The 23483-nt window shown below is 41.9% G+C and overlaps 1 protein-coding gene across 1 annotated transcript in view; it reads left to right on the top strand.

Moving 5' to 3' along the window:
• LOC137432974 (uncharacterized) overlaps positions 1-23483 on the top strand; it is a 180915-nt gene that overhangs the window by 35065 nt on the left and 122367 nt on the right. The window contains exons 11-16 of the mRNA XM_078783785.1: positions 5269-5466; positions 7078-7176; positions 8088-8186; positions 15230-15328; positions 16083-16181; positions 16293-16391. Of these exons, the coding sequence (XP_078639911.1) occupies positions 5269-5466; positions 7078-7176; positions 8088-8186; positions 15230-15328; positions 16083-16181; positions 16293-16391 (693 nt within the window). The remainder of the gene's footprint in view (positions 1-5268; positions 5467-7077; positions 7177-8087; positions 8187-15229; positions 15329-16082; positions 16182-16292; positions 16392-23483) is intronic.

Here is a 23483-nt window from a genome sequence, read left to right as displayed (position 1 = left end):
AACGGAAATTAAAAAAAATTGTGATGTATCTGAGAATGTTTTTTAAGCATCTTACTATTAATTCACCAAATGTCCGACTGTCCGTCCGTCCGTTCCCAGGTACCGCAAAAACGGATGAACCCATCGCAACAATATTTTGGGTGGGTAATCCAGGGACCCCTTGGAGTAAAATAGGCTATATTGTTTTTCCAATTTTTTTCCAATTTCCAATTTTCCAGTTTTTTCAAACACGATAGAATAATATTTACCGATATGAACAGTGATGCGGCTTTTGTTGAAATTCTACGTACCAGGAGAGAGTAGATCGACTCCTGACGAACTCTTCCTATATAAACGTGCGGCTCCGAAGTAACATGGCAGCGTGTGCAAAGCGACTGAGAAAGACGTGTAACGGCCGCTTCCGTTTTGCATATTCGTCGCACGCTCTTCCGCATTTCAACGGTTCTGTTGTCATTGTCGTCGTTCATCACTTGAATTAATGAACTGAATGCAAGTTTAGAATACAAGTACACGGAAAAAAAGGAAATGCAATTTATCTGAAGAGATATGTTTTTAACACGCACGAAAGCAATATGACGTCATTGACCACCATGAAAATCCACGAAGTATTTTACGGTATTAAAACTGAGCCGCTCTTTACATACTTAGGGCCAAATAAAAAAACACCAGCTGATGGATGAGACCCTTTTAATAAAAAAAATTAAAAAGGAGGATGAGACCCTTTTAATTCAATCTTTTTTCAAAATGGATGCCATGTACTGTTTAGATTTTGATGATTTGTGTGTGATATGATTCAAAGGATGTTTATATGAATCGTTTAAAATAAAAAAGCCTTAAATTTCCGATATTTTGCCTTTTCGTTTGGGCCTCCCAATTGAAGCCCCGCCCATGGGAGGGGCGGGGGGGGGGGCGTACCGTTGCTAGTTAAGAAAAATTCATTATCGCAGGTGTTCTGGAGGGGAGAGACGACACAAATTGTCGATGTAAATGTGTATCGTGTAGCACCACTCCTAGTGGGACAGTGTATTGCAAGTCCCAGGAGTTTACCGCGTTGTAATTTTTGCTCTGCATGAAAACCTGACCAGACTTGGTGGCATAATTACCCTGCGCTCGCGAAGCGAAAAGCAGGGTTAGGCATTCGGTTGCGTACGTATGGCGTACGTGTCTGCATTAAAAAAAAAAACTTATTTTCTCTGCAACCGTTGGTCCGATTGACACAAAATTAATCATAGGAGCACCTCCACTTGTAGAATTTTTGCATTCATAATTATGACGTCATAGGTCACGTGGTATGGACGTCATCTGTAAAAAATGTTACGCATCTAAATCTCTGAAATCCGCTCAATGGAAAAACATTGAAACATGGCTCATTGTCAAGTACACCCCATGGGGAATAAGACATGTTAATGATGATGTCATCTGCGCCTTCATTATGACGTCATAATTCGACAAGTACAACGCTTCATCCACTCAGTATGAGTTTATCTGAAGAAATTGTACTAGGGGTGTGCATGGGAATGTTCTCCAAAGTTTGGATGGCCACCTCCAACTTGGGTTTTTACTTTTACATGAAAATTGGGATATTTTGTCATAATTTGACACCTGTCTGTCTTATCTGTCTTGTTTAACTTCAATGCACTCCTACTCCACTGGTCAAAATGTCTTAGTCTTAAAAAGTTGAGTTTGTACAGCATAACACAAAGCCTGGTGTTGGCTTAACGGTTAAGGTGGCTGGCTAAGATCTGAGGGTCTTGAGTTCAAGCCTCTGTCATGCCATTTAATTAACACCAAGTGGGTTGATTTAGTCTGTCTTCCTTCTGAGGTGGGCAAAATGAGTACCAGCTTGCTGGTGAGGGGACATTGTACTCGCTGCAAATCTGCGCCCGTAGAAAATGATACAGACAATCAGCCACAGGCTGCATAAAAATAAATATACAAGAATTATGTCGTGCATAGCACGATACTTGCGAAATCCCTAAAATTTGTTGTTGACCTTTGACCTATGTTGACCTCAAAAATAATTTGTGGTTAAATTATGTGACGGGCGGGATATGCAAATTCTGTTCAAATTTCAAGTAAATGGGATGAAAATTGACAATTCTAGAAATTTGGCCGATTGAAACTTTAGTTGACCTTTAGCCATGTTGACCTTTTGACCTCAAAATCATTAGGCTTCTTCCTTATGACCATCTCTACCATTTGATGAAGTTTTGTAAAGATCGGTTTAAAATTGTGACCTGTAGGCGACTGACATACAAACAGACATACAGACAAGAGAGACAGACAAACAGACAGAATAATGCACAAAACCAACCAATATACTTCAAAATCTTCGATTTTCGCAAGTAATAAAGTACAGTATAACACAAATAAAGTTGATCTTGGTGATTTGCAGGCACGGTGAGATGTCAATGTGTGTGCCATCCGTCGGATGGAAGTTAACCTGGGAGTTCCGTCTTCCAGCATTAATTGGTGGATGACAAAGATGTCACGGTGTCCTCAGCGAAGAGTAGGCGAGCTATCGCTGGCACCCTGAACAAATTCCAAATTCCTGCACACTCAGTCAAGTATCCTGCATTGGAGCGACCCATCCAGGCTTGCAACCTTCGCCATTAAACTGTTTCAGCACAACCGACACACATGGTACGAAGTACGTATCACGTGATCATAAATGATAATAATTTACACTCCCAATATTGTCGCTGGTGTAATTCTGATGTCTGCTGTACAAATGGTGAGGAGAGAGAAAGAGAAAGAGAAAGAGACTGTCAAAATCCTATATATTTAAAAGGTCAACATAGGCCAAAGGTCAACCACTTTTTTCAAATTTCTAAAATCCTCAATTTTCATCCGATTGACTTGAAATTTGAATAGGATTTACATATCAGCGAACTGAATTCAAACACCAACTATTTTTGAGATCAGCATAGGCCAAAAGGTCAACATAGGCCAAAGGCAAACAACCATTTCAAATTTTTTCTAAAATCCTCAATTTTCATCCGATTGACTTGAAATTTGAATAGGATTTACATATCAGCGAACTGAATTCAACCACCAACTATATTTGAGATCAGCGTGGGCAAAAGGTCAACGTAGGCCAAAGGTCAACAAGTTTTTTTTTAATTTCTAAAATCCTCAATTTTCATCCGATTCACTTCAAATTTGAATTGGATTTACATATCAGCAAACTGAATTCAACCACCAACTATTTTTGAGATCAGCGTAAGCCAAAAGGTCAACATAGGCCAAAGGTCAACCCCCTTTTTCAAATTTCTAAAAGCCTCAATTTTCATCCGATTGACTTGAAATTTGAATAGGATTTTTCATATCAGCCAACTGAATTCAACCACCAACTATATTTGAGATCAGCGTGGGCAAAAGGTCAACGTAGGCCAAAGGTCAACCACTTTTTTTTAAATTTCTGAAATCCTCAATTTTCATCCGATTCACTTCAAATTTGAATTGGATTTACATATCAGCCAACTGAATTCAACCACCAACTATTTTTGAGGTTAAAAGGATGCTCTTCTGAGTGCCATGCCACTTTGTTCTGTTTTGCCAAGTGTCGCACTATGAGTGATTTTTCATAATGTCTGTTTGTTTGTTTGTTTGTCTGTTTGTCTGTTTGTTTGTCTGTTTGTTTGTCCACACAGAATAAATATGATTTTCTCTGCAACCGTTGGTCCAATCGACAGGAAATTTTCACCAGAAGTGCAACTCCACCTGTAGAATTTTTTAAAAATGACAATTATGACGTCATAGGTCATGTGGTTCGGCCGCCATCTTGGAAAAATCGAAAAAGTTTGCACCTCTATATCTCGGAAAGCGCTGAATAGAAAAAATTGAGGCATGGCTCATTGTGAAGAACTCTCCATGGGGAATAAAAAATGTTAATGATGATGTCATAGGTGCCTCCATTATGACGTCATAATTCGACAAGTACAAAACTTCATCCACTCAAGATTAAATTTCTTGAGTGCCATGTCGGCATAAACTGGTGGAGAAAAAGAAATGATGACGTCATCGGTCACGTGGTTCGGCCGCCATATTTGTTTTAACGCAAAAGCCTTAAAAACCACTGAAAATACATCCTGGCGAGGGTTTGCAATCTCTGATTGCTCTTTTTCTTGTTAACCTTGCTGTTCTAATGGAGCTCACTCTTACATTTGAATCTCATCTTTGCCATTAGGTTTTCTATAGTATTCACGATATCTCCATGACTTATTGATTTGTACCGGTTAACCCTCAAATCGACGATTGTAATTCACGTTTTTTTGCTGCACTAACTCTATGCTTCCTTTGTAATTTCAACAAGCCCAGAAAAATGATAGCTAGGGCATTCAATGACCTCCATTGGCTCGCCGTTCCAAGAACTTGGGCATTTTATGTTTCTGGCCTTTCGTCCACTCGTTTGATTTATTCATTTGGCCAACCTGTGCCTACTCTTTCGACCTCAGAGCCAGTTAAAAATTTGTTCAGCTGATCATGCCTTTTACACTGCTTTGTTAACCTTCTTATAAAACACTGGATGTATATCCTGATTAATTAAATTTAATTTGAAATCATACCAAGGTGATATCGGCCCCTGCCCATGACAACATGACAATTGCCCCATGACAGATCATGGCATATTGTAAGAGGAAGGACCAGGAAGCTCAGAGAATTTTACCTCTGTCAGAGGTTGACCACAGAGGTGGATCGGAGTGTTTTCCATGTGATCCTCGAGCAGAGAAAGTTTTAGCCAAAATCTAATCGGCTTGTTCTCTCCATCTACCCAAATCATCCACCAAGTTTTGTTAATATCCGTCCATAACTTTTTGAAATATCGTGCTATATATCGTTTTTGCCCCCATCTCTCAATGTTGAAGAATCACCTAAAAATTAAAACATTATCTTGTCGGAATCTTCACCAAAATCGAATCAATTAATCCTTGTCACACAGCCAACCTGTCCACAAAATTTCGGCCGAATCCATCCATAACCTTTTGAGATATCCTGCTCACAGACAGACAGACAGACGCAGACAGCCAAACAGACAGATAGGGGTGAATGCATAACCTCCGTCCAGCTGTGGTGGCGGAAGTAATAATCTGTGAAGTTGTATAGAGGTTTTTCCATAGAAAAAGAGAGGTCACAGATGTCTACCAAAATAGGAGAGGATCTAGTTCACTACCTGAAAATAGGAGAGGATCTAGCCTCCAAGAGTATAGTAAGAGAAAGAAAGCTGTCCAGGACATACTTTGGGTTCATACTTCTTTCTTTCCACAGAATGGTCTTTCCCCACTGCACATGGCTTCTCAGGGTGACCATCCTCCCACCATGCGGACATTGTTGGCTGGGGGTTCACCTGTTGACCCTGTGACTCTTGACCTTCTGACACCCCTGCATGTGGCTGCCCATTGTGGGCACCACCGCGCTGCTCGGGTACTTCTTGAAGGAGGTTCTGACCCAAATGCCAAAGCCCTGGTAAGCCAACGAGCTGATCTATTTAAGATCTGGTAATATATACTCCATTCACAAATCAAGAGTAATATAATGAACACGTTAATCTTCAGATGATGGTTTAGACCAATGGTCCTTAAACTCCCCCCCCCCTCCCCCCACCCCCCGCACCTCTAACAAGCCAATCTCTGACCCAACACCCCACCACCCGGATGTTTAAGTGTACTGAATATTATTACAGTTCCTTAAATGTGATATCGACATGAGAACGAAACAGACATCTTCCACTTACAATTTTTACATCATTTCAACTCGATTTTCGGAAGAGATGAAATTATAAAATGGGTCATGATGTCCTCATGTCTGTCCATCCGTCCGACCATTAACGTTTTGCGATTTTGGCTACTCCCCCCTCATCACTCAGCTGATCATTCTGAAACTTGACACATGAATACAAGACAGTCCCCCGCACAATCGTTCAGGCTTCGATTTTTCGATTTTGGCTCATGGGGGCTCCCAGGGGGTCGGGGGGGATACCCCCAAACTTCGGATCCCTACTCGTCCCTTATTTACCAACCGATTGCTCTGAAACCCGATACAGATGTATCACAAGCAAGTACTTTCTGGATCTAAAATAAACGTCCCAAGCTCTTCACGTTGAAGAACTAAGTTCACCTGAAACTTTAAAGAATCAGCTAAGACGCGTTCAATATGTGGGTAAATGAGTGGATTCCTCAAGGTAGATTCACACACATCGAGTTTAGTCACACACACACACACACACACACACACATCGAGTTTACTCACACACACACACACGCACACACACACACACACACATCGAGTTTACTCACACACACACACACACACACACACACACACACACACACACACACACACACACACACACACACACACACACACACACACACACACATCGAGTTTACTCACACACACACACACACACATACACACACACACACACACACACACACACATCGAGTTTACACACACACACACACACATCGAGTTTACTCACACACACACATACACACACACACACACACACACACATACACACACACACATCGAGTTTACTCACACACACACACACACACACACACATACACACACACACACACACACACACACATACACACACACACACACATCGAGTTTACTCACACACACACACACACACACACACACACACACACACACACACACACGTGTGTACACTTTTTGCATCGTAATTCCTTCATGCCAGCATTATCCACAGACACCTCATACCCCCCTGAAATGAAATCTTCTCATATTTGGGGGCATGCCCACCTCCCCCACCCCCAGTTTAAGAACCACTGGTTTAGACAAAAGGTGTTGAAATTTAAACGTCATGTGAGGAATATAAGTACTCCCCTGTCCTCCGAAGGTTGACGTAAACCAATCCCTCAGTTGCAGGCGATATTTATTTATTTATTTATTATTATTTTCTTATTTAAAAATAAGAAAAAAAAGGAAAAATGTTATTAAAACGGATAACCCATAAAAAATATTCCGATTGAGCTCGACATCCTCAGTGTTACGTTGGATGTGAAGTGATGTGACCTTTCTTGACCCAACAATTTCATGCCCCAGAACGGGTTCACCCCACTGCATGTTGCCTGCAAAAAAGTCCGGCGACGTGTCATTCAACTGTTGCTTCGTTTCGGAGCTTCCTTACAAGCGACGACGAGGGTATGTCTGGCCATTATGCATACCGCACAATGATAGTCAGGTGGTACTGTTCGAGTGTCTCATCGGCTTGTTTTTGAGTGGTGTAAACCCTCCATGTGTCTTTTTTTGTAAGTCTTCTGAGGCTCGGGGGTCTGTCTTTACAAAGTCTATGTATGGTGATATAATATGTCTTATTGCTTTTACTTTCATTGATATAGGGAGATGAACCCTTCCATGAGCCTTGACTTGGTTTACAGGTAGAGTGCTCATCCAAAGCTGTTATTTTATGGACCTGCTGGCACAACATGTAGGCCAGATGAAACAGGAGGAGGATTACCCCATCCTGGATATTGGTGAATCAGCTGGGTTTTATTTCTCATGATCCTTCTACCCACTCTTCCCTCTAGGGCTTCAAGCAGGCAGTGCACCACCACTTCCTGTCACCCCCATCCTTACTCATGATCTTTATTACCCCCATTAACCTTTCCTACCACAACCATCTTACTTGTTTCAGTGTTTCCTCCTCTTCTTCCGCATCAATTTAACTTTACTCTTCCATGAGCCCCCTCTCTTTCTCTCTTTTACAGAAAAAAGATGGTTCATTAACAACACGATGGTTCTCTTTTGGTTTCCTTGTTTTCTAGAGGCTTAAAATCTAAAACTTTTTATCTACTCCTGTCTTCAACTGGATTTGAACTCACAATCTCTATAATCCAGCTCAACATTCTCACCACAAGACCCCTTTATCCATGTTGGCTTTCTAAAGGGCATCGTCCGATGTGTTTTCGTTGTTGACACTTTGATATTAGGTGATGAAGGTTAAACTTGTTGGACAAATGTTTTAGCCCTAATTTGTATATGATAGGTAAACTATTTTGACAGTAAACAGACATAAAAATAATCGATGTTTTTATCTCTGTTGTGTAAAACAGTCGGGATTGACGCCACTCCATGTGGCTGCATTCATGGGAAATGCGGATGTCGAGACTCTCCTAATGCAGAATGGAGCTCAACCCAATGCGACAAACACGGTTAGTTGGACGATTTCTGTCTTTCTCTATCGTTTTTGCCAACAGATGACTTTATATACAAATGCAGGCTTTTGACATTTGATGAAGATGAGGGCAGGATTTTGGAATTTGTTCACGGTGTCGGCGATAGCTCGCCTACTCTTCGCGAAGGACACCGTGGGATCTTTAATGCCCACCAACTAATGTCGACAGGTGGAACGTCAGATTAATGTCCATCCGAGGGATGGCACACACACGTTGACCAATGGCCTTGCCTGTGAAACACCAGGATTAAAAAAAAAATTTGTATACAAGATCGAGGCTCGTGAAAGAGCTAACATCAATCACAAAAAAAAACAACAACACACAAAACATATAATAAGGGGAGCGGTAGACAAGATGGGGAGAGAAGGGGAAGCACACAAACACAACATTTAAGAGCAGGGACATCGAGAGATCTGTGGGAGGGAGAGGGCTTTGGGGGAGGTGGGAGAGGTATAAAACATATGAACACTGCAAGGACTTCCAGAGAAGAAGTCGGTATTTCAAAAAAGTGGATCTGTGGTGAATTAGCGGGGGTAGAAAAAGTGAATTAGCGGGGTTAGGATGACGGTTTATAGCCGAGTCGGGATTCAAACCGAGACTAGAGAGCTGAGAGGTGAGTGTACTTAACTTGAGGCCATTGTGTTTGCCCCACGCTTGTCTTCATCCGAGCATTAAAATGAAATCGACATCACTCGTACAGTTTTGATGACACATCATCGACTCCTGCCAATTTGTATCGAGCAATTTCAATATACTCTACAAGGTCAGACCGGCAATTCGGACCATTATGAAATGCCCCCTTGATAAATAAATGCATCATGGCAGACAGACTGAAGCTGCTTCCTTGGAAAATTACATTTGGATCTATCAATTATATTGTAGAGCATTCCAATCACTGAGTAATATAAAATGTAATTTGGCGATACAGCAATCAAAACCCAGGTCCATTCGATCACGCTACTTAGTTCGTTTGTACACATTTTGAGTCAGCAGTCATTTAAAAGTTTGGCATTTAAGAGATACAGTGCCTCCTATATAGTTAATTGTAGGAATTTGTGGGGTTTTTTTAGAATCCCAGTGATACCTCCTCTACTCTTCATCGATCCGGATCAGATAATTTTTAAGTGTTTCTTCACCGTTGAGTGAAAGGGCTAAAACCAATATACGTGATATCTCAAAAAGTTGTGGATGACTTATTGTACATAAAAAACTTTGTGTTGTACACATTGTACATAAAAAACTTTGTGTTGTACACATTGAACATAAAAAAAACTTATTGTACATAAGAAACGTTGTGTTGTACACATTGTACATTGCAAGGATGTATTGTTTCAAAAATAAGTATCAAAAGTTTCAAAAATAAGTTTCAAAAAACTTATTGCACATAAAAAACTTTGTGTTGTACACATTGTACATAAAAAACTTATTGTACATAAAAAAACTTTGTGTTGTACACATTGTACATAAAAAGCTTATTGTACATAAAAACAACTTTGTTTTGTGTTGTGCACAAAACTTTGTGGATGAGTTGGGTAAGTGACAACAACAAGCCAATTATATTTTTGTTAATGTCCGGATCCAAATATGACCTATCAGTGGAATACAAAACATAAACTATTCAGCCTGGTGGAGGCATGCTCTCTACCGAGTGCTGTTCAAGTTTGGTTTGTTATTCGTATCGTGTGCTCGTCACCGTGTCTTTGTGTACCTGTTTGGTTATTTGTAGCCCCTGTTTCCACATCCCCCTCCCCTTGCTCTAGTTTTTCCCCCACGTCTTTCCCCTCTTTCCACTGTGACTTTCATTCTGTTATGTCCTGAATCTGTTCTTTATTATAGCTCCTCGAGGAGCCTCGACTGTATATCAAAAGCAAAATCAAGCCTTTAATGTAGGATGGCTCTGGATAGGCCTCACCACAGGGCATTTACACGTTGGATCCATGCATTAAACTTACTCCCTTTGACTCGCATTCTCTATTTCGCTCTATAGCTTTATCAGCACATCCAATTATTGGAGAATGCAATAATTGTCTGGAAATCCGTTTAATGAAAAGAGGCAAATCTGGGTCAATATCCAGGAAGTTTGACGCTGTTCCACTGTTGTACACTTTCCTTCGGCCCCGATCCTCATGCTTTACAGTACACGTCACTGCACGAGTTCCAATGAGGAATAGGAACGTTATGTGAAGTGTCATCATGTTGTGTGACGGTGTATTAGTACGAAGGGTATTCAAAATGGTGTTCTATACTGAGGCGTACAAATACACAAACACATACAAGGTGTGATCAAAAAGTTTGGTGAATGTTAGAATAAATCCCCTTCGAAGTACTCCTCTCCCTCACATACACACTTGTTCCACCGTTCCTGTCACTGTCGGAAACATTTCTGGAAGTCCTCTTTGTTTTTCACCTTCAGAAGGCCTGTCGGGTTCGATTTGATGTATTTGATTGTGTCAAATCGCTTCCCTTTCATCGTATTTTCAATTTGAGGAACAGCCAGAAGTCGCACGGTGCCAAGTCGGGCAAATAAAGTGGATGCGGGATGACAGGAATGTTTTTTGCCACCAAAGATTGTTGGATAAAGAGTGCCGTGTGGCCGAGCGTGTTGTCGTAATGGAGGAGCCAGCCATTCTTCCACTTTTCTGGTCTTTTCCGTCTGACTGCCACTCACAAACGTTGTGTAACTTCCATGTAGAAAGCCGCACTAACGGTAGCACCTTCGGAAAGAAATTCTGCGTGAACCATTTCTTCCATGTCGAAGAACACAATCAGCATGACTGGTCTCATCCGCCATTTCTCGAATGGTTTAAGGTCAGTTTGCCTGGACAACAGTGCTGACTTGAGCGATGTTTTCATCGGTTTGTGCTGTTGTCGGACGACCACTTCTTTCAACATCTTCCAGTGACTCATTTCCTTCCCGAAATCTTTGAAAGCATTCGAAAGCAGTCTTCTTTATCACAGCTTCATCTGCGTAGACCGTTACGAGCATTTTGTGTGTTTCTGCACTCGTCTTGCCAAGTTTAAAACAAAATTTCATGTTTTCATATTTACAGGTGGCTCAAATTGTCATTTTCTACAACTGCGATAGACGCCACAAACATGTGCTCACACAAAGCAATGCCACGTGCACTGGCTCATCTTACTATAGTTCACCAAATGTCTGTCTGTCTGTCCGTCCGTCTGTTCCCAGGTACCGCAAAAACGGCTGAACCGATCGCAACAAAATTTTGGGTGCGTAATCCTGGAACCCCCTGGAGTAAAATAGGCTATATTGTTTTTCCAATTTTTTTCCCCAATTTTCCAGTTTTTCCAAACACGATGGAATAATATTTACCGATATGAACAATGATGTGGCTTTTATTGAAATTCAACAAATACTGTTTAGATTTTGATGATTTGCGTGTGATATGATTCAACGGATGTTTATATGAATCGTTCAAAATAAAAAAAAGCCTTCAATTTCTGATATTTTGCCTTTTCATTTGGGTCTCCCAATTGAAGCCCCATAGGGCGGGTACCGTTGCTAGTAGTACTAATGGTGTTTGGTGCATGCTGGCAAGTGAGTGGGTTAACAAAATAAAGCCCACCCACTAACCTCAACAATGTTCACGCATTCATGAGTAGCGGCACCATTCACCAAACTTTTTGATCACACCTCGTATATACATATATATATAGCCAATATACAGTCGTGGCCAAAAATATTGGCACCCTTGCACTTTTTTCAAATAGTGCACCATTTCTTCCAGAAAATTGTTGACATAAAAAAATATTTTGGTATCCACATATGTATTTCTTTGGTTTGCAGTGGAACAAAACAAAAAAAGCTGAAAAAAATACCAAATCTTAGCTTATTCTACGCAGAAATCCTAAAATGGCCTGGAAAATATTATTAGCACCTTTCATAAGTAGTTAGAAATAAGTAGATTTCAAGCAGGTAATTCTCCTTTACTTTGGAATTGAACTCACCCATGGTGAGTTGCAGGTTCCTGCAATATAAAAATCACTCATTCAACCAGTTTGAAAGGAGAAAAGGAGTCATTCTGCTGTTTTGTGTCACTGTGTGTAGTGTGTACCGCAATGAGTATGGAGAAAAGAAAGAAAACTAGAGAATTGTCTGAGGAGGTCAGACAAAAGATTGCAGCCAAGCATGTTCAATCTCAAGGCGACAAGTCCATTTCCAGAGACCTGGATGTTTCTGTGTCCACCGTACATAATGTTATCAGGAAGTTTAAGGCCCATGGCACTTTAGCCAACCTCCATGGACGTGGCCGCAAGAGAAAACTTGATCAAAGATTGCAGCGAAGGATTGTTCGAATGGTGGAGAAAGCACCCAGATCAACTGCCAAACAGATTCACGCTGACCTTCACACACAAGGTACGACATTTTCAACTCGCACCATCCGTCACCAACTCAATGAAAGGGGGTTCTATGGTAGGAGACCCAGGAGGACCCCGCTGCTAAGAAAGCCTGACTGTAGTTTGCCAAAACACACCTGAACAAGCCAAAATCCTTCTGGGAGAATGTCCTGTGGACAGATCAGACTAAATTAGAGCTTTTTGGTAAAGCACATCATCTCTATGTTTACAGAAAACAAAATTAAGCCTTCAAACAAAAGAACACTTCCCTACAGTCAAACATGGAGGAGGTTCAGTGATGTTTTGGGTTTGCTGTGCTACCTCTGGCACAGGTTGCCTTGAATGTGTGCATGGCGTCATGACATCAGGAGAATACAAAGGCATTTTGGAGCGCAATGTTGAACCCAGTGTCAGAAAGCTCGGTCTCATCGAAAGTCATGGGTCTTGCAGCAGGACAATGACCCCAAAGACACTTCAAAATGCACCCAGGAATGGTTCAAGACAAAATGCTGGACTGTTCTGAAGTGGCCAGCAATGAGTCCAGATCTAAATCCCATTCACCTGTGGGGAGATCTGAAAACAGCAGTTGGGAGAAGGCACCCTTCAAATCTGGGAGAACTGGAGCAGATTGCACAAGAAGAGTGGGCCAAACTCTTCCTAGAGAGGTGTAGGAAGCTCATTCATGGCTATAGGAAGCGTTTGACTGCAGTTATTTTGTCCAAAGGCCGTGCTACCAAATATTAAGTCAAGGGTGTCAATAATTTTGTCAATGCCATTTCTTTTTATTTTCTGATTTAAAAGGATATATTAAGTTCTGAATAAAAAACAAAGGTTCTATCATATTAACAGTGAAATAAAAAATCATGGAGACCAAATACTTTTGTCAATTTCAACTTATTTTTTGAGAAAATTGTGCGTTATTTGAAAAAAGTGCAAAGGTGCCAATATTTTTGGCCACGACTGTGTGTGTGTATCTATATATATGTCTGGTCATATATATCTATACATATATATATATATATATATGTATACATATATATATATATATATATATATATACAGTGTATATATATATCTTCCCGTATAGGATTGAGAGGGGGACTACACCACAAAAGGGTATGATATTGACATTTGAGGGCATGAGGGATAATGAATGAATATATATATATATATATATATATATATATATATATATATACATATATATATACATATATATATATATATATGTATGTATATGCTGATGATGCCCCACAAACTGTGACTGGTGAGGTCAGATTGTATTTGGGACGCACAAGTGCCATCTGTCACATGGACACGTTGTGTTACGTTCACCCATCATAGCCAGGAAGTGTCATTGTTGTTATTAAGCAGTCGGGAGATATACAAATGGAAATGCTGAATGCTCTGAACTTAGAGCAACGCTGTGATGACGTCATCATGAGGGCTAATGATGCCCCACTAACTGTGACTGGTGAGGCCAGATTGTATTTGGGATGCACAAGTGTAATTAGCCATTATATAACCGCCATTTGACGTTGACCTTTAACTCAGAATGGTATGATGTAAATTAAGCATTAATGAGCCTTGTTCTAGGCTATCTGGAGAGGGCAATCTCGTTCTGATCGGATAAACTGCAGTGATGTTTTGGTGAAAATGTTAAATTATCTAGAATTCAGTCATGACCTTAAATTTAGGTCAAGGTGAAATAATTATGTGTCAACCCTGCATGCTTTTTATTCCCATTGATGCACAATTTCATCGCAAAAGTCCCAGCCGGATCCAAGATGCAGCTCGGACATTGGCAGAAAAAAATAAGGAAGTAAAACAAAACCTAAATGGTGGTTTCGTATTTCTAGGGGCCTAAGAAGCTCTGACGTACCATTAGAAATTGGTAGCACTAATTGTAGAAATAAACCCTACAATAGCGATAAGCGTAGTCCCCCTATCATTCCTATTTGGGGAGGCTTAAATATCACAGCATACCATCCATATTTTAATCAGCTAGTCAATAACCAGAAATGTGTTCACACCTGTTAAATTATCCAATATCAATCAGTCATCATAAAGAACCACCTTTAGAGGCCATTTTTCCCTGCAGAGCAGGGGTTGGCCTTTTTCGGGCACCTTGGTCCCCTTTTTGAAGCAATGTTTTATGGCCGGGTGCACTTCCTGCCGCCAACCCTGTTAGTCGCCTCTTGCAACACGCAGGGAATTACCAGTGAACTGGTACTCAATTTGCCGACTTCGGAAGGACGACAGGCTGAGTCAACCCCACTGGCATTAATTCAGCAATTGACCGGGATTCAAACCCTGGATCATTGGATCCCAAGCCAGCACCCTAACCGCTAAGCCAACACCAGGCTAACAGTCAGTCATCATAAGGGTCAGACACAAACTTTATCTCGACAACATATCAAGTTCTTCACCATCTAGTGTTTGCTTCTAATGAATGTATAAACATGGCAAAGCAGTGAAAATGACCTTCGTACAAGCTAAAGTGGTATACCAATCTTTGTAATTGATTCATGCTTCCAAGCTATGGTAAGGATGTGAACCAAGCTTGACTATAAGGATGTCAGAGAAACGGTTGGATTGATGGGTTGATAGACAAGATTCGAATATACGTCTAATCCTAATGTACCGGTACATTGTATTTGTAGAGGGGAGAGACCCCACTGCATGTGGCTGCACGTGAGGGACATGTGCAGGCTGCCGAGGAGCTAATGCAAGGAGGATCAGAGACGGATGCATGCACACAGGTGGGCAACCTCCTTTCCTATAGGAATTATCATTCGGGAGGACAGTGGGAAGCACATGTTTTCTTACAAACTCGGCAGTGCGTTTGTCTGTTTCTGCTGCTTTGTTGAATCTGAGAAGGGGAGGACGATAGAGAATGAAGGGGATGATGGGAATATGAATTCTTTATGAGCAGTAATGGCTGTGCTGGTGAGTGCGGCATTGCATCATCTGGCCTTCATAGCCAGTCTGCTTGTCATTCGGCTCCATCCACGACCTTGAGAAAGTTGAAGGACAATGCAAGTCTCCACCATCTTTGATGACTCAATTCTACAGATATTATTGTTATTAATAATAATTTCTGAGCTAAATATAGAAATTTTAGCACAACTGGAACCAAACAAGGTAGATATCATGTGAAAATGTTTTACTTTATAATTATTTGTGTATGCCAATTTTGTCCATCCCTGAGAGTGCCCATTTATATAATTTTTTGTCTAATGACACATTTGGTCATTTATTTGTCGATATATGGGAGGGTGGTGGGTCAATGGGTGGTGGGTCAAATTTAGATGGTTGGGGTTACCAGGATGGGGTTGGGCTTCTTGCCAAGTTATGGATATTTAAACTGTCTGCAACCACTATTGGTTGGTGGGCAGGGCTTAGCAAAACTTTTGGATCGATGAATTGTCCAATCCGATGCCACCTGTTCTGTTGTCGTGATTATGAAGCTTTCTTCTGATGACTCTTGCTTGGTGCACTCTGAAACATTTTCAGGACGGAGATACTCCTCTGCATGTTGCAGCACGTGAGGACCAGGAGAAGGTTGTGGACAAGCTCATTGGGAATGGTGCACCTCTTAATGTCAAGAACAAGGTAAAATGCCATTGATCCACATTCAATTCTTGGCACGCCAACCATTTCTGATCTTGAAATGCCATTGATAGTCTTTAGTTGAACAAAGCAATTTTTGCCTTTTATACGCAGAATGGATTCACACCGTTACACGTTGCTGCTCAGCATGGAAGTAAAGGAGCTGCAAAAGTCCTATTGGACAGCAAGGTCTTGAATGATCCTCAAGGAAAGGTATTTATTAAGACTCAGTCTTTAGCTTGATTGTGTAACTTCTGATATGACCAACTTTCTAATATATATATATATATATATACGTATATAACAAGCATTCCGAGTATTGCGCTGCAATACATGTCCCCTACCGGCAGTCTGTCGTCCGGAAAACTGTTGGGGAGGAAATTACCAAAGTTCAAAGTGCCATAACTTTGTCAAAAATGATCGAAACGTCGTGAAGTTCGAACTTGATCTGTAACTTATCATGAGGACACCATGTACTAAGTTTGAAATCATTAGCATTAAGAGTTTAGAAAAAAAGTCCGGAAAACTGTTCTTTGCGTGACGGACGGACAGACGGACAGACGGACAGACGGAGGGACGGAGTGCAAACCTATAGTCCCCTCCGGTGTACACCAGTAGGGGACTAATAAGGGCGGGGGGAGGGGCGGCGGTGAGGTCTCATCAAAACCCACTCCACATCGCATAGAGCTCCATAGCACGTGTGGACCGGCACTTGATAGTGTTAGCTGGCAATGCTTGAGAGCATGTCTGACCATCATCATCATCACCATCATCATCATCATCATCATCATCATCATCACCATCGTCGTCGTCGTCGTCGTCGTCGTCGTCATCATCATCATCATCATCATCATCATCATCAATACGAAATTTGGTATCTGCCTTCGGTCTATGCACTTGGTCGTTCGTGATCCAATCTCAACCAAACTTGCCATGGGGACTGAGGGTCCATCATAGCTCATAAGACAAAGGTTGTACCAACCTGGTTTGCCACCCTCTCTGGGGAATGTACGGTACACAAATTAAAGTTGACCCCACTCCCTCTCCCAATCCCCCAAAAGTATTTTTTCCATTAAAGGTTTGAAGAAAAGGCCATTTGATTTTGATTTGACAAATTTTTCGGACCCTTTGGTGGGCCACAGACCTCATGTTATATTGGCTTCATGCTGTTCTTGCATGTCCCCGAGGGTGGCCCTTATTTTTGAAAGTTTGTTAACAAAGAAACAAAGAAAGAACAAAGAACAAAGAAATGTTAAGCCCTCATCATCTACAACTGGTCCATGTGCCCAAAAAACAAACCAGGCCAAATCTCAGCTAAATTCAAAAATATTTAGAGGTAGTCCAGCACCCATGAACTTTTCCCCCTACAGGCCATGTGATTGAGATCACGTAACACTAAAAACACATATCACAGGTAATACAGTATGTATCACAGAAATAAATAAACACCGTTTGATAAAACATGCTAATGAATAATTGTCACATCTATGGACTAGAAATATAAAATATTAAAATATGTGTATATATATATATATATATATATATATATATATATATATATATATATATATATATATATATATATATATATATATATATATATATATATATATATATATATATATATATATATATATATATACAGACTTGGCATTTAATATGGAATATTTTTTTTGTGGGGGTGAACTTACTTTTCAAGATGTCTTAGAACCAAAAGTTCATTGGAATTATGTTGAAATTATTCTAGATTTTGTTAATGTGACCTTTAAAAGAAACAAAAACCACATTTGACATTTCGAAACAAATAAATTGATCCTTGAAAGCGATGTAAACTGATATCGAACTCAATACATGGACAGTACTGTGTTAAACTTCTGTACATTTTCCAGAAGTATCTCTTTATTTTGCACATTAGCCAAAAAAATTTTTAACAAAAAAAAAAGTTAAATTACGACTGGGATTACGGACAGTAAAATTACAGTTCAGTACTTCGTGTAACCCCCATAAGCATTCAGGAGAGCACGTACACGTTGAGGCAAGCTGTTCACGAGATTTGCCAAGGTTTGGACAGAAATCGCTTGCCATGCAGTGACAATAGCCTGCTGCAATTCATGCACAGAGGTCGGCTGCTGGTCCAAGTGGTCGATTTGACGCGTTAATTCTGCCCACAAGTTCTCTATCGGATTCATATCTGGGGACATGGCAGGCCACTCCATATGCTCTACACCACGGTCAGCAAGAAAGTGTTGGATCATGCGAGCACGATGAGGCCGTGCATTGTCATCTTGGAAGACAAAGTTTCCTCGAAAGGCTGCACGAGCAAATGGAAGCAATGTTTCTTCCAGAATGGCCCTGTGCTTGAACTGGTTCAGGTTTCCATTCAGAACAACCAGGTCAGTTTTGCCCCCTGCATGAAAAGCAGCCCAAACGGTCACCCCACCACCTCCAGCTTGGACTCTTGGCACTATACAATCTTTGTTGTAGGCTTCATGCACTTGTCTGTACACTCGGACGCGACCATCTTGACGATAGACCAGAAATCTAGACTCGTCACTGAAGATCACGTGATTCCAGTGTCCTGGCTGCCATTGACGGTGCTCTCTGGCCCACTGCAATCGGCGCTGGCGGTGTTGTCTGGTCAGGCGTGGCTTTCTCAGGGAACGCCTGGCACGATAGCCTGCCTGAACCAGTCGTTGGTTGACTAGCCTTCTGGATACAGGCACATTTGTCAGTTGCTGCCACTCAGCCCTAAGCCGATTAGCTGACTTGGTACGGCCATTGCGGACTAACCGGTGCAGCTGGCGATCATCCCTCCTTGTGGTTCTGCAGGGACGTCCTGGCCTTGGTATTGGAGTAGGGACACCCCTCTGAGCATTTCGTTTCTGGATCTTTGACACCTGACCTTGAGTGATGCCATACTGCCGAGCAATAGTACGCTGTTTCATGCCGTAATTTCGTAAAGCCACCACTCCATGACAAACAGCATTGTCGAGTTGATGGACCATCTCCAGAGGAAGCGGCAATAACTTTTGGAGACGTGCAGCAGTTGTTTTCCACTAATACAGAACGCAACAACCCTTGTATACCCGACTGTGAAGCCAATCATCAAATGCACCTGTCCGTACATTTTGCCATGCCACCTGTGATATAATCCTGTTGTTGACTTCTTGCTGTGACAGACAATCAGTGACATGGTTCTTTTAACAAATAAATCACCAAAGTGTAAAAGAAACTCACTAGATTGATATACTGAGTTAAGAAAGTAAACCCAAGTCAAGAAAAAATATATAATCCATATTAAATGCCAAGTCTGTGTGTATATATATATATATATATATATATATATATATATATATATATATATGTTGGAACCCATCTGTGGATCGGTCCCATCGGCCGATGGGTCTGACCCATCTGTGGATGCACGAGAAATGACAATGCAGACCCATCGGCCGATGGGTCTGCGCCATCTGCGGATGTGTTGTTCACCTTGAAGGAATGTGTTGACAGAATGGTGCTCTTCAATCAGGTACACAGTCATTGGAATTACATGTGGTAGGAATTTAACAGAGATGATTTTAAAATGTTTAACAGATTAAACCACATGTCACGGACTGCTTTATAAACATTTATGACATCAATTGCTTATTTTTAGGTTCAAATAAACACTCATCCACCATTGATGCATAGGAAACACAGATGGGTTCACCTTCAAGGTGAACAACACATCCGCAGATGGCGCAGACCCATCGGCCGATGGGACCGATCCACAGATGGGTTCCATCATATATATATATATATATATATATATATATATATATATATATATATATATATATATATATATATATATATATATATGTCGGTCGAAGACCTCAAGGGAAGGAAGAAGAAGAAGAATCAGAGCAGCAATGTTTAATGGGATCGATTACAAACACACAGTGTGGAGCAAGGCTCGAGAATGCACCGCCTAACACGCAGCGGGCAATTTCTCAAGACACTCGCTGAAAAATAAGCAAAAAGTCATTTCATTTATAGCAAAATATCAGACAAGAATCTGCGCTAAAGACATAGCAAACCCTGGGCCATAACGACAACACCTCCCATTGTCCCTTCCTACAGAAGGCCAAACTTAGACAAACAGATGTAAGCATGGGATAGGCTGAGCTTTTTTGGCTCTTTATCTAAACATATCAGACCCGAGCGCAGGCCGAAGTAAATATTCTCATACACTAGGCTAAATGGTAGATGAATGATTGGATACACGTGCTGAATACATTAACAATCAAGGATATGTAATGTCTATATTTCTCCCGAGGTTGGTTACGTCCTTTTTTAGGAGACATACTAGAAACTACAAAGATATATAATTAATTATTCCCTTTGCGAAGAAGGCGTTTGGCGACATGTTTTCCCTGTACGTAGGTCGCGAGCATATTATCTACTGTTTGGCACATACATTCAAGGACTTGTTTACTGGGCTAAGGATCCACCCTGCACGTCGAGCCTCGAAACCACATTTTGTCCACTCACCTCTGCCTGCAGCTGAGTTCAAATCAGTTTTCAGAAGCACGATATATAATTTCAGATGTTATACTCAATTGAGTCATGGGGTTTAAACCCTAATGGCTGACAGTTCCTTCCTTTGTCTTTACAAGACACCTCCTTGGAAAGACACCGTATACCCCAGTGGTCAGCATCCCAATTAGTCACATGCCAGGCGCGATACAGCGTCACGCATGCTCAAGAAAGATATCGGCCCTAACTGGCCGTCTAACATTCAACGTATGAATTGTTAGCCATGATTCGCGACGACGGCGCCTGGTTTAAGAGATTGCTGCCGCCCGGCCAGATTCCGAATCCACCCTCGTCACGGCGTAGGTGCGACCCAGTTGCCAGCCAGATTTAGGGGCCCTCTTTATGCAGGCGTGGTCCTCGCGAATTAGGGCAAACAATCGACGTCCAATGCCATCAAACTTTGTACATATGATTGCTCTGTGGAAGAATAGGATGCACATTCGCAATCACCAATATCCATCTCCTCATAATCGCAAATCTCCATCTCCACATAGTCTGTGTCAACGTCAGTATTCAAAGTGTTGGGTGTTTTAAGCTGAGACGATCCCAAAGTGGTTGTTACGGGTGGTGTAAGTGGTGGTGAGGGTGGTTCTCCCGGATACATGTTTGCCATCCGCTCCTTACTGCTGGCATAATAGCAATAACCTTTAAAAGAACCTACACTTTCTAAATCACAGGTATAATCATCCCAACTAAAATCATAATCATTATCAGAATCCCAAGCATCAATAGGTTCATCGATTTCAAGCCAGGAATCATAGATCCCTAAAGCCACCTCCTCTTGCCACACAAGTATCACAGTCATCACAAACATAAATACAGGCAGCAGCCAGTTCCCACATGGGATCAACACAAGTATCACAGTCATCACAAAATTCAATACAATTTTCTGGAGCGCTGGTCACAACTGCCTTGTTGAAGGGCCCATTCAGGTCGACGGCCTTTATGGTCAAGATCATGGTCTTCCGACGGCGGTTTCTTCATTGTCCATCCTGAAAAATACTTTCTTACACACACCATGGTCAAATTCCTAGCCCCCCGTCCCACCAATTGGCATTTAGTTACCTCATCTCTCAGATGGTTGGCTTATTCATAGCCGCATTTCCTGTGTCGTGTCTGGAAATTCAAATGCCATATTTACTTTCACCAATTTCCGAAAATACCTTTCTTTTAATCATCTTCCCTACATCTAATAATACATGATTTACCAAATTTACCTTGGGAAAAATGGATCCCAGATAACAAGTCCCTCCCCACTGGTCGGGTAAGTATGGATATGCTTTATTTCCGCAAATAAACATTACTCCATGGGGTGGGATAAGGGCCGAGGCCATGCATTTACTGATCTCAACGCGGGTGGCGCTTGGTGCTCCCCAAGATATTGTTAGCTTGGTTACGTTATGCTGGGCCTGGTCATCTATGGTTATTACAAGGGGGCCTCCCTTTTCTCTCCCTCTGGTGTCGGATGGCAGGGTATGGGTACATTCCGAGGTTCCCATCTGAACGTGTCCCTTTCCTTCAGACACACCCGTTCCTTTTGCTCTGTCACCCAGACTGGATCAGGTGGTTTGTCTAACAAAGCCTGCTTAATGGGTGGGGTATATCGAAACTCCCGGGAACACACTGCTGGGGATTTTGGGCCTATCAGTTCCAAGGTTGTGGTCAGACATGGGGTACGCAAGGGTCCTGAGCACATATCTCGTAGGGACAGGGGCAGCACTACCATTTCTATCCCTGTCGTACTGGTGTGGGGAAAATGCATGCACATCCAACAACGTGATCGGTTCTGTACCTTCGCCATTGCACGGGTCACTGTCCAATACGTATTTTCCTTTGGCTTTTTCCTGCTTTCGATCCGTCAGTGCGGAATTAATATGTATGAGATGCATGGTGGCCTATAGTCGTAGGGGGTTTGTGACGTCATGAATTCACATTGTAGTATCAGAGTAGTGCCGCTGTTCAGTAATACATGCGTGGTTAAATTGTTCGAGTCCTTTCCCCATTTGTAACCTGGCCTGGCCATGTTTACTATTGGTGCGCTGCCTTGTCGTGGCGCTTGCTTCAGACGACTGAGGGCAGCAAAACCTGTCTTCCTTCCATGTGAGTCTGTGTACAACGCCCTCCACATTATCCGTGTCCATACGTCTTCCTTTACATGGCAGCAGGGTATATTTATCCTTTGACCCCAGATAACTCTCTGCCGGTAGACCTTAACGGTTTGGTCGCCATATGCATATGTCTCCGTGTTCGCCCATGCCCTCGTGTCCCCAGTGCTGGCAAAGCAGTATATTAAACTAAGTGTGATTGCCACCCCTAACAGGCGGTGGTGCAGCATCCTCGATCTGTGGTGGTGCGTTTGAGGTGTCTGTGTTTGTGGGTATGGCCAACTTACAATGTGTGGCATGTACCCAGGACGACTTGCCCTCACAAAACACCGCTGTTGGTGTGATCAGAAGAACTTGGTATGGCCCCGTCCATCTTGGTTCGAGCGCAGTCTTACGGGTGAAATGCTTCACCAGCACGTAATCTCCTGCCTCGACGGTGTGGATAGGCTTGCTTGCTGGCTCCGGTAGGGCCTCCCGAACGCGTTCATGTATGCTGCGTGCCACATGGGATAGACCTATGCAAAACTTTAAAAACATGTCATCCATGATAGGTAATTCAAGGGCTGCCATATCCACTGGCGCCGATACCGTTGACATATAGCGCACGAGCGACAGACCATGG

The sequence above is a fragment of the Myxine glutinosa genome, chromosome 8, assembly GCF_964187855.1.
Source record: "Myxine glutinosa chromosome 8, kmMyxGlut1.1, whole genome shotgun sequence".
Taxonomy (NCBI): Eukaryota; Metazoa; Chordata; class Myxini; order Myxiniformes; family Myxinidae; genus Myxine; species Myxine glutinosa.
Note: the sequence above shows the minus strand (reverse complement) of the source record. Positions and strands in the feature narration are given on the sequence as shown.